At 40.4% G+C, this 13437-nt stretch overlaps 1 protein-coding gene across 1 annotated transcript in view; it reads right to left on the bottom strand.

The window, feature by feature from the left end:
* The window catches only part of LOC128685267 (uncharacterized), a 209556-nt gene that overhangs the window by 86043 nt on the left and 110076 nt on the right, over positions 1-13437 (bottom strand). Inside the window, exon 5 of the mRNA XM_070082741.1 lies at positions 7808-8038. Within this exon, the coding sequence (XP_069938842.1) occupies positions 7808-8038 (231 nt within the window). The remainder of the gene's footprint in view (positions 1-7807; positions 8039-13437) is intronic.

The raw sequence follows: 13437 nt of genomic DNA, 5'->3' as shown, positions 1-13437 counted from the left end.
GGATATTTCCTCATCTATGAACTCAGGACTACAAATTCGTAAAGCTCTCAAAAACATTGATGAGAAAACAGACAGTTTGACTCTATCTTGATGCGAGGAATAATAGTGGACATAGGAACAGTTATTTGTAGGTTTTCTGTAAATTTTAAATTTGAATTCATTATTGCCCTTAATAATTAAAACATCTAGAAAAGGCAATGAGTTATTTTCTTCAAACTCAACAGTAAAGTTTATAGAATGGGCTAAGCTATTTAATTTGACAACAAATAACTGTTTTACCTACAAATAACTGTTCCTTTGTCCACTATTATTCTTCACATCAAGATAGAGTTAACTGTCTGTTTTCTCATCAATGTTTTTGAGAGCTTTACATATTTGTAGTCCTGAGTTCATAGATGAAAAAAAATCCAAAATTTATGAAATAGGTAATGATTTGAAATACCCAAGAAACGTAATTGATAAATCTTTTAAAATTGCTAGAAATACTTTTTTCAATCCAAAAAGGGACAACCAGCCTTATTCAACTAAAAATATGTTGGTTCTCCCTTACTATGAAAACTTGGTTGATATGCCTTCTCTTCTTAAGACTTTTAATATCAAAGTTGTATTTAAAAATCTTGATACAGTAAAAAAAACTTTTGATAAAGAATTCCCCCCAAAAGGCTTACGGATGTGTCTATTAGATTCCTTTTAGAATTTGCGATAAAGTTTATTACGGTCAAACTGGTAAAAATCTCGAACTAAGATTAAAACAACATAAATATAGCAATAGTACTGGACAAGATTCCAATGCTCTATTTATTCATGTGAGAGATTTTAACCATCCAATTGATTTTCAAAAAGTTGAGAAAGTTGCATCAAGCAAGTCCATGGTCGACAGGAAAATAATTGAATCTTGTTTCATAAAAAGCAGTTTTGACAATAATATGAATATTTCCTTTGGTTTATATAAATTAGATCTATTTATAATTAATAGAATTTGGGAAGAATTTAATAATACATTGGACAAATAATAAATTTTAAAATTCTTAATTCTTGGGTAGAATAGTTTGTTGGTGGGTTGTGTGAAGGATCTGTTTAGTTGGGGCAGCGAGCCTGCTGCAATGTTCCCTTTCTTATGAGTCGCGCATCAGGTGTTGCTTTGTTGTGGGATTTGATAGTGAGGTGTGGGCTAGACCCTTTATATGCCTTCCTTTGATGCATTACTTTCATTGTTCCTTAATAATGTGAGTAGTCACGAAAGCGCTTGGAATTTCTCTATTCTTTCACAGTGGTTGTTTTGCACATTCTGAAATCACCTGTTTACTGTGATCTTATTGCATATATGCATATATATATATATATATATATATATATATATATATATATATATATATATTGTCTTCTTACTACAGGATGGATATAGACTCATTGAAGAACATACAGAGAAGAATGACTAAAATGATTTACTCTGTATGGAATCTCCCGTATAAATATAGACTTAAAGCCTTAAATCTCAACTCTCTGGAGAGACGTAGAATTAGGGGAGATATCAATGAAGTGTTTAACTGGATGATGAGAATAAACAAAGGTGATATTAATTAAGTACTGAGGGCGCTGAACCAGGTAAGAACCAGAAATAATGAATTTAAGTTGGATAAATTTAAATTTAGAAAGGACATTGGTAAGTACTGATTTTCTAACAGAGTTGTGGATGCGTGGAGCAATCTCCCGAGTAGGGTGATCGAGGCTAGGATCTTTGGTGGCTTTAAAAAGAGATTGGACAGATATATGAGTGGGGGGGGGGGCTGGGTTTAAATGGTGTCAATGAGTAAGGGAGGATATTCTTGGGAAGCTTTGAGTAGGAGTCGTTTTGATAAGGACCTGCCTTGTGGGCCAGTAGGCCTTCTGCAGTGTTCCTCCATTCTTATGTTCTTATGTTCTTATAATTGTATGTATGTATGTATATGCAAACAATCGCAGACATGCGATCTTATCAATGCAAAACTACGTAGGATGGAAATCTTTAGCTCAAGTACTTTCACACTTCTCATTGCATTATCGGGAGCTATGCAATGTTGCAAGGTAGCAACTGAAGGACTGAGGGGAGATTTTTTTTCCAATTTGTCACAGCTCTGTTCACCAGAGTCTCTGTCCCTGACATGCTTAGGTACCTTGAAGAGGAACTAGAAAACTTTTCCTTGCTCTACCCCACGAACATAATAATTGAATTGATCAAACTCTGTTTTACTGACTGCAAGTTTCCATTTGATGGGAAATGGTGTGCTCAAAAACAAGGCATGGCAATGGGAAATCCCTCAGACCCTTACTCAGCAGGTTGTATATGGAATTCTATGAGACTAGACATCTTAAAGACATTCTCCCAGATAAAACCAGGTTCCTACCTAGTCTCAGTGGTCTAGTACCTTCCATTAAGTTTACAACAGAACATGAAATAAACAACCCTTTGCCGTTATTAGATGTTTTGATCCATCGTGTTAAGGGAAAATACAAATTTACAGTCCATAGGAAGTCCACCAATGTGTCGTCATACATTTATTACTATTCCAATCATGAATCTACGATAATAAGGAGTGTGTTCCTCATAATGTTCTTGAGAGCCTTGCATATCTGCAGTCCAGAGTATCTAGAGGACGATATCGGCAAGATATTCAACATAACAACACTGAGATATCCTACGGAATTTGTCAAGAAGGCACTAATGTCAGCAAGGAAGACTTTCTACAAGACTTAACCTAATGAAGTGATTGCCAGGAAAATGGATTTGTTTTAACACATAATGTAAACCTGGTCTGCCTGCGTGAGTCATTCAAAAGATTGTTTTCAGAAATACTGTGACACTGAAACAGAGGATGATTCAAAACACAACCTCTAAGAAAGATGTGGTTTACATGGTCCCATGTACTCCGTGTCCCCTCTCTTATATTGGTCAAACAGGTAAACTTCTGGAAACGAGACTAGTCCAACATAAATACTCAATCAGGACAGGTCAGGAATCGAACCACCTTGGTTCTTGTAATCACCCACCGGGGTGGGCTGATGCCCAGATTATTTTACCCAACAGTTCAGTCATAGAAACAAACATAATTGAATCTTCCCTCTTGAAACACAACAGGAACACTGTATATAACTCAAATTATGGGTCTTACAAGCTCGATAACTACTTAATGGTCTATTGTACACAATCTTAAACAACAATGCTACACACAATCACAGGATTGCTCATTAAGCAATATGGTTTCATAAGGGACTGGTGACGCTCGACCAGTGTCTAAGCACAAAACTCATGCTACGTCTGTCGTGAATGGTGACATATTATATAACCCGTTTAGCTGTTACTGTACCATGTGTGGACAGGTACACAAGATTAAGTGATAGCATAGATAGTGGGGTTAAATGATATTCGAAAAAGAAATTTGGATCATAGAAATATTATCGGAATGGTATAGATACTATAGAAGATATCCAAATAAGGCATGTTAATCTATACTGAGAAAATTGGCAGATAATATTTAGGGACATATGAAGCAATTCTCCTGAGTACCCCTGGGAACATTCTAAAACCCCAGACCATGGCATTTAAAGGAACAATATATATATATATATATATATATATATATATATATATATATATATATATATATATATATATATATATATATATATATATATATATATATATATATATATATATATGTCGTGCCGAATAGGCAGAACTTGCGATCTTGGCTTAAATAGCAACGCTCATCTTGCCATATAGGACAAGTGAAAATTTGTGTATGCAATAATTTCGCCAAAATCATTCTGAATCTAACGAAAAAAATATATTTCACTGTGTTTGTTTAGTATTAAATTATTGTAAACAAATCTAACATATATTTAGTTGGGTTAGGCTAAAATAAATTGTTCTTGTTATAATAAGGTTAAGTAAGTTTTCTAAGATTCTTTTGGTGCAAAATTAAAAATTTTTACATTAACATTAATGAAAAAAATATATCTTTAAACGTATAAGAGAAAATTTTAGAAATGACTTAACTTTAAATGAGTTCTTGCTAATTGACCAGTTTTACATATTCGGCACGACATATATATATATATATATATATATATATATATATATATATATATATATATATATATATATAAGATCACTTTTTAGTTGTAGCTACACTGAGAGTAAAAGGTAGATGGGATACAAGGAGAATAGAAGCATCAGGGAAGAGAGAGGTGAATGTTTATAAACTAAAAGAGGAGGCAGTTAGGGTAAGATATAAACAGCTATTGGAGGATAGATGGGCTAATGAGAGCATAGGCAATGGGGTCGAAGAGGTATGGGGTAGGTTTAAAAATGTAGTGTTGGAGTGTTCAGCAGAAGTTTGTGGTTACAGGAAGGTGGGTGCGGGAGGGAAGAGGAGCGACTGGTGGAATGATAATGTAAAGAGAGTAGTAAGGGAGAAAAAGTTAGCATATGAGAAGCTTTCACAAAGTAGAAGTGATGCAAGGAGGGAAGAGTATATGGAGAAAAAGAGAGAAGTTAAGAGAGTGGTGAAGCAATTTAAAAAGAGAGCAAATGAGAGAGTGGGTGAGATGTTATCAACAAATTTTGTTGAAAATAAGAAAAAGTTTTGGAGTGAGATTAACAAGTTAAGGAAGCCTAGAGAACAAATGGATTTGTCAGTTAAAAAGAGGAGAGGAGAGTTATTAAATGGAGAGTTAGAGGTATTGGGAAGATGGAGGGAATATTTTGAGGAATTGTTAAATGTTGATAAAGATAGGGAAGTTGTGATTTCGTGTATAGGGCAAGGAGGAATAACATCTTGTAGGAGTGAGGAAGATCCAGTTGTGAGTGTGGGGGAAGTTCGTGAGGCAGTAGGTAAAATGAAAGGGGGTAAGGCAGCCGGGATTGATGGGATAGAGATAGAAATGTTAAAAGTAGGTGGGGATATAGTTTTGGAGTGGTTGGTGCAATTATTTAATAAATGTATGGAAGAGGGTAAGGTACCTAGGGATTGGCAGAGAGCATGCATAGTTCCTTTGTATAAAGGCAAAGGGGACAAAAGAGAGTGAAAAAATTATAGGGGGATAAGTTTGTTGAGTATATCTGGTAAAGTGTACGGTAGAGTTATTATTGAAAGAATTGAGAGTAAGACGGAGAATAGGATAGCAGATGAACAAGGAGGCTTTAGGAAAGGTAGGGGGTGTGTGGACCAGGTGTTTACAGTGAAACAAATAAGTGAACAGTATTTAGATAAGGCTAAAGAGGTCTTTGTGGCATTTATGGATTTGGAAAAGGCGTATGACAGGGTGGATAGGGAGGCAATGTGGCAGATGTTGCAGGTTTATGGTGTAGGAGGTAGGTTACTGAAAGCAGTGAAGAGTTTTTACGAGGATAGTGAGGGTCAAGTTAGAGTATGTAGGAAAGAGGGAAATTATTTCCCAGTAAAAGTAGGCCTTAGACAAGGATGTGCGATGTCACCGTGGTTGTTTAATATATTTATAGATGGAGTAGTAAGAGAAGTAAATGCGAGGGTCTTAGCAAGAGGCGTGGAGTTAAAAGATAAAGAATCACACATAAAGTGGGAGTTGTCACAGTTGCTCTTTGCTGATGACACTGTGCTCTTGGGGGATTCTGAAGAGAAGCTTCAGAGATTGGTGGATGAATTTGGTAGGGTATGCAAAAGAAGAAAATTAAAAGTGAATACAGGAAAGAGTAAGGTTATGAGGATAACAAAAAGATTAGGTGATGAAAGATTGGATATCAGATTGGAGGGAGAGAGTATGGAGGAGGTGAACGTATTCAGATATTTGGGAGTGGACGTGTCAGCGGATGGGTCTATGAAAGATGAGGTGAATCATAGAATTGATGAGGGAAAAAGACTGAGTGGTGCACTTAGGAGTCTGTGGAGACAAAGAACTTTGTCCTTGGAGGCAAAGAGGGGAATGTATGAGAGTATAGTTTTACCAACGCTCTTATATGGGTGTGAAGCGTGGGTGATGAATGTTGCAGCGAGGAGAAGGCTGGAGGCAGTGGAGATGTCATGTCTGAGGGCAGTGTGTGGTGTGAATATAATGCAGAGAATTCGTAGTTTGGAAGTTAGGAGGAGGTGCGGGATTACCAAAACTGTTGTCCAGAGGGCTGAGGAAGGGTTGTTGAGGTGGTTCGGACATCTAGAGAGAATGGAGCGAAACAGAATGACTTCAAGAGTGTATCAGTCTGTAGTGGAAGGAAGGTGGGGTAGGGGTCGGCCTAGGAAGGGTTGGAGGGAGGGGGTAAAGGAGGTTTTGTGTGCGAGGGGCTTGGACTTCCAGCAGGCATGCGTGAGCGTGTTTGATAGGAGTGAATGGAGACAAATGGTTTTTAATACTTGACGTGCTGTTGGAGTGTGAGCAAAGTAACATTTATGAAGGGATTCAGGGAAACCGGCAGGCCGGACTTGAGTCCTGGAGATGGGAAGTACAGTGCCTGCACTCTGAAGGAGGGGTGTTAATGTTGCAGTTTAAAAACTGTAGTGTAAAGCACCCTTCTGGCAAGACAGTGATGGAGTGAATGATGGTGAAAGTTTTTCTTTTTCGGGCCACTCTGCCTTGGTGGGAATCGGCCAGTGTGATAATAAAAAAAAAAATAACATATATACATGTATATATATATATATATATATATATATATATATATATATATATATATATATATATATATATATATATATATATATATATATATATATACAGGGTTAGTCATACACACACGCACACACACATAAACACACGCACACACAAACACACATACACACACACAAACACTCACACACACACATACAAACACACAAACACACACACACACACACAAACACACACACACACACACATACACACACACACACACACATACACACACACATACACACACACACACACTATCGACAAGTGCCTCTGACAATTAGTAACTAACACAACAGGCCAAGTTTTGAGTAATGACATTGTTATCTTACAGAAGTTAAGATATTAAATATTTAACCTTCCTGTGTTATTCAATATGCATTGTGCAATATGCATTCATTTATATGTTGATCATAGTCAGATTATTTTTAAAAATAAAAGTATAGGAAAAGTATCAGTATCAGCCAAAAATTGAGTATAGGTATTGGTGAAAATTTCGGTGTCGACCCATTTTGACTTGCGTACCTATATAGTGACCAATGTACCAGGACACCAATCATTGTACCTTCACGCTGACTATTGTACCTGGAGACCTACCATCATACCTGTACACCTACCCTTGTACTTGTACACTGATTATATTATATGCATCCTGGTTATTTTACCCGTACACTGACCATAGTACTTAAACTGAACATTGTAAGTGTACTCTGACCACTATACGAACTGTATACACTGACCATTTTAATTGTACACTGGCAATTGTACTTGTGTAATTACCGGTTAACTTGAACCCTGGCACTGTACTTATAAACTGACTGTTGTACCTGTACACTGATCATCGTACCTGTACACTGATCATCGTACCTGTACACTGATCATCGTACCTGCACACTGATCATCGTACCTGCATACTGGGCATTATACCTACACACTATATAATGTATCTGAGCAGTGACTATTATACTTGCATACTGACCATTGTATCTACACACCCAGCATTGTACATGCACAATGAACATTATTCTTACATACAGAACATTTTACTTAAACAACCGTAATTGTAAATACACATAGAACATTTTTCTAAAACCTTTTTCCTTTGCACATTTTCTCAAGTTCCAAAAGATCACTTTCTCCAATTTCTTACCTTGAACACAGGAGTCAGAGGGAGTAGTTTTCCAAACAGTATTTAAACACTGCAACAGGATACCAGGGTAACCGGATACCGTCAGGTTACCGGAGTCACACTCAAAATACACGCCGTAGAGTACTGTACGGGAATAATACGGAACATACCAGGTGAAGTTCTGAACCACGTGGGCTCCACTTGGAGGAGGAGCATAAGAGTTGCATAGAAAGCTCTGAAGAGTCATGTCATCTGTAGAGTATGAAGCGCCTGTTAGTGAGCACATGATGAAGCGAGGTACCAGGAAAGTGCAGCCTCAGGCCGAGTTGCAAGAACTGTAAAACTGAACACTGGCTCCAGGGAAACTTGTCTCAACTGGTTGTTCAACGAGTTTGATCACAATATTTTTATGTTTAAATACTGTTTTATCACTACTTTATTATATATCTGAAATACGATTGATATCATAATAGTTAGCTATAGGAATAACATAGTAAACTAAATAATTAAATTTAGAGTGTAACTTCTGTCAAAATCTTGTTAGTGAGTCCAGTCAAATTAGTCTGAAAAGTAGGAAATAGCGGAAAATTTAAAAAAAATTACATTTTTCACATATACTGTACTCCTGAAGACTGTAGAAAATCAAATTAATTCTCCCTCCTTCCGACTGCAACCTCCCTTTATCGCCCCTCCCCCTCCCCCTCCCCCTCCCCCTTCCCCTCCCCCTTCCCCTCCCTCGGCCCCGCCCCCGTCCCCTCCCTCTTCCCCTCCCCCTTCCCCTCCGCCGCGAGCGGAGGACTTTTTACTAGTTTTTTGCAGTTATGTAAAAGGACACAAGTGCAACTAATGTGAAATTTTATTGTCACAATAAAATGTCACATCTATTGCACTTATGTCCCTCTTACCTAACATATTGTCGGTAATTCTAGCAACATTAACAACAATTTTTCGCAGTTATTTGTGAATCGTTGCAACTGACGATGATTTACATAGAGAGAAAATGGGGAAATAAGTTCTAAAGTAGCTTGCTTCTATGTTTATTTGACATATATAAGAACATAAGAAAGAAGAACACTGCAGTAGGCCTACTGGCCCATGCGAGGCAGATCCAATTCTCCCACCGGCTTAAGCCTTGGCCTAGTCAGGTCAGCCACATTCACTTAAGGGAGGAGCACGGCATCTGACCTAGTAGCACAACCTAGTCAGGTCCAACTATTACCCACCCACACCCACTCATGTATTTATGCAACCTATTTTTAAAACTACGCATCTTAGCTTCTATGACGGTACTCGGGTGTTTGTTCCACTCATCCACAACACTATTACTAAATCAGTGCTTTCCTATATCCTTCCTGAATCTGATTTTTTTCCCAATTTGAAACCACTGCTGCGATTCCTGTCAATGCTAGATATTTTTAGCACGCTATTTACATCCCTTTTATTAATTCATGTTCTCCATTAATACATGTTTCTAGAGAGTGCAGATTCAGGGTCCTCAGTCTATCCTCATAGGGAAGATTTCTGATACACAGGATCAACTTTGTCATCCTCCTTTGTACGTTTTCCAGTGCATCTGTATCCATTCTGTAATACGGTGACCAAAACTGTGCAGCATAATCTAAATGAGGCGTAATCAAAGATATATAGAGTTGAAGAACAACTTGAGGATATCTATTATTTATAATTCTTGATATGAACCCAGCACTTATGCACTGTAGTCTTGGTTTCAGATTACTCCTAACCAGAACTCCTAAATACTTTTCGCAGTCCGTAATATTAAGATCTACATTGAAGTTTGAGATACTTATGCAACATATGGAAATCTTTATTTAGGAAACGTTTCGCCACACAGTGGCTTCATCAGTCCAATACAGAACAGAAAGGTGTAAGGAGAGGAGGAGTTTGAGGTAATCAGTCCCTCAGCCTGGAGTCGATGTGTTCAGTCCATCAATCTTGTAGAATGTACAACACAGGGCCGTAGACGTGGCTTATATACTGTAGTCAGGTGAGGCGAAGCAGGAGGAGGCGGGGTCATAGTGGTACCATCCACTAGTCGAAGTAGGTCTTCGTCCAAGTGTCGGACAAATTTTGAAAAATTCTTTATATTAAAATCCCATGATGCTGCAGTGTCTGACAGATGTGATAAATGGTTTACAAAAAAACGACAAAACTTGTCCAACCTATGGACGAGGGCCTACTTGGACTAGTGGATGGTTCCACTATGACCCCGCCTCCTCCTACTTCGCCTCACCTGACTCCAGTTACTCAACATATGTGGAAATAAATGGTATAAAATACCGACACAATGGAAATATAAACACTTATGCAGTATAATGTGACCCTTTATTGACAACGTTTCGCCCACGAAGTAATAAAGCCCGCTGCGTGGGCGAAACGTTGTCAATAAAGGATCACATAATACAGCTTAAGTGTTTATATTTCCACTCAACATATGTGGAGATGAGGTCGGATCTGCAAGGATGAAAGACACCAACAGTTGTCTGTATCCGTGGCCCTGGATTTTAATTTATTGATTGAGAGGATATTAGAACTGCTTATAAAAGCACATATTACCCACATTTTACGAACTTTATGAGCGATGTCGAGAATGTGGCTTCAGGGACATTGCCTGTTTTTTTTTTTTGTTTGTTTTTGTTTTTTGGGTACAGTTATTCTAAAAAATCGAAAGTCCGAAAGAGTAATTGATGTACAGCGAACACAAATTCCATAATTGATGCGGCAAGGCCTCTATCATTTCAGTCTTGCATATGCTTGGACTCTCGGTGTGAACATTAAAATGGTATAAAATACCGACAGGTTGTTAGGTAAGACACATATGCAACAGTTAGGTATCTTTATTTCGAAACGTTTCGCCTACACAGTAGGCTTCTTCAGTCGAGTACAGCAAAGTTGATAGAAGCAGAAGATACTAGAAGACGATGTAATCAGTCCATCACCCTTAAAGTTTTGAGGTGGTCAGTCCCTCAGTCTGGAGAAGAGCATTGTTCCATGGAATGAAACAATGTGGAGATGAAGTATGTATGTATAATGTTCGCCAAGACCGTAGTCCTGGCACGGGTCTCAATCTTGCGATGACCCGTCTCTGGCTCCCGAGGGAGAAAGGCTTCTACAATGATGCGACATATGCTGTTCAAGCACTCTTCTGGTCAGTTCAACTGGTGCATCTCATAAGCGACAACACCGTATGTACTTCTAACTGTGGACACTAGCGAGGAGGAGGATATGTCGTTATCACAGGTAACAGCTTGTCTGGTTCGTTGACTCCATGGTACACTAGTGTGGCCGCAGTCATCTCTGGGTCCTCTTCGGGAGGGAATATCACTCCTAGTTGCCTGCGGAGCGTCTCAGTAACTTCGCACTCCAGAAGATAGTGTGTTAGGGGCCGCTGGACAACGTGCTGACAGTACTGGCACATCTCCTCCTCAGCCTTGTCTACCATCATCTTGGCTGTGGGAAAGCCCAAACGAAGCCGATGGATGGCGGTACACTGCGCTCTGGACCAGCTTCTATCATATGGAGGGGGTTCTCCCTGAGTCGCTGCTCGGTACCACTGTTGAGATGGGGTATCACCTAAGACCTCCCCCATAAGTTTCATGGCTCTGGCAGCCACCAGTTTGGTCTGTCGTAGGCTGATTGGGACAGTAATCCCAACATGTGGATAGTCTGTTGCTGCCTTGGCTGCATCATCTGCCGCCTCATTTCCCCGGATGCCAGCATGGCTGGGGATCCAGTTCAATGTCGATCTGTTACCCTGAACTTCTAAGGCTGTCATTATGCTCAGGATCGATGTGATGAGGTGAACATTGTCCTGTGGTTGAGGATGGGAGAGGGCATTGATTGCAGACGTGGAATCAACATGTATGACAGGTCGGAGTCGATGTCGTAGGGCATGTGACAATGCCTGCTGAATCGCCACCAACTCAGCTTGAAGGATCGTGCAGTGGTCAGGGAGTCGCCAGCCTTGTGTGTGACCATTGTGGTACAGTCCAGCTGCTGCTCTCTTCCTGTCAGGGTCGACAGAACCATCTGTGAAATACACTGCACATGTGCCTCCCTCTGCCAGTGCCATGCTTGTCTCAGCATGATTGCTGAGAGTGTCTTGACTGCAGAGACGCTTAGAGATGGGTAGCTGCATGATGCAAACATCGGCTGGATCTGGGCCCCAGGGAGGTGGTGGATGGTACCCAGCAACAGGAAGGTCACAACTCTTCTCAAGGAGTAGTTGTATAGGCAGCAGCTTCCGCCCAGCAGCACAAAACGAACGAATCCAGGAGTAGTCCGTGAAGAGTGTGGGATCTTGTGACATGGTTGTCAATATCCGTCTCCTTAGTGGGGTACCTTGCTGCCTGTGCAAAATCGTGGCCACTTTGCAGGCGTTTATGTATTTTACTCTGTCAGCCAAGGAAGGAAGCCGGGCCTCAGATCTGAGACATACTGTGTTGGTCCAGATGGGGGCCCCAAGCATAGTTCTTATCGCCTGATTTTGTACGACCTCCACTCTTTGCCTGATGAGCTAAAGCCGGTGCACCGTAGTCAATGAGCGAGCGTATAGCTTGTATATAGTACAAGCGAAGTACATCTTTGCTTGCCCCTGCACGGTGCCTCGTCATGGCTCTCATGGCGTTGAGTCTGAGTAGAGCACGTGACCTGACATATTCGGCCTGTTTCTGAAAGGTCAGCTTTTTATCAATGTAGATTCCCAAGTACAGGTAGGAGCCTGTCCACTCAAGTTCTATATCCTGAATACGTAATCTATTCACAGGATCTGGTCCCTTGAACATCATTGCAAGAGATTTCTCGGCCGAGATCTTGAGGCCTAGTTCCTTGCAAGACTGCGTAATTAGGTCCAAAGCTCTCTGAGCCTGTCGTTCTAAATTGCCTTTCCCATTCACTACGAGTGCAAGATCATCAGCATAGCTGAGGAGCTGTGTACCACTATGAAAGGGAAGGCTCACAAGTTCTTGCATAAGGATGTTAAACAGGGTAGGACTGAGCACACCTCCTTGTGGTGTACCGTTTTCCAGGGATTTAAAGGAAGAGTAGTGTCCCTGAAAGCTGACACAGGCCTGCCTGCCCCTAAGGTAGGACTCTATCCAGGCCAGGAGGCGTCCTTTGATTCCCTTCCGAGCTAGTATTGCCAGAATTGCTGTGGGGCTGGCTAGCTCAAATGCCTTTTCAAGGTCGAGGTAGACGACAATACTAGGTTTTTTGTTACTGTCAGCAATCTGGCTTAGTAGAGTGGTTATGCACTCTGCTGTACCCACTCCTTTGGTGAAGCCAAATATGTGATGATGAGAGGGTCCAAGTTTCCATAGGAGGCGGTTTAACACCATCCTCTCAGCAGTCTTGGCTAAGCAGCTGGTCAGCGATATGGGTCTCATACTGCCTGGGTCCTTGGGCTTTGGAATTGGTACGATTGTAGCTTTCTTCCAAGCTGCTGGGAGTGTCCTGGCCCTCCACGACTTGTTAATGACGTCTAGTATGGCCTCCCATCCACTCTGCCCAGCCCGTGCAATCATGGAGTACGGCACACCATCGATGCCCGGGGCAGTGTCACCTGTGTTCTTAATGGCACGTCGGAGTTCTAAGTCCGTGAGGTCTACATCAGTCACATCTTCCGAGCTTGTATC

This window comes from Cherax quadricarinatus, chromosome 8, assembly GCF_038502225.1.
Source record: "Cherax quadricarinatus isolate ZL_2023a chromosome 8, ASM3850222v1, whole genome shotgun sequence".
Taxonomy (NCBI): domain Eukaryota; kingdom Metazoa; phylum Arthropoda; class Malacostraca; order Decapoda; family Parastacidae; genus Cherax; species Cherax quadricarinatus.
This window is presented reverse-complemented; position numbering and strand designations above follow the sequence as displayed.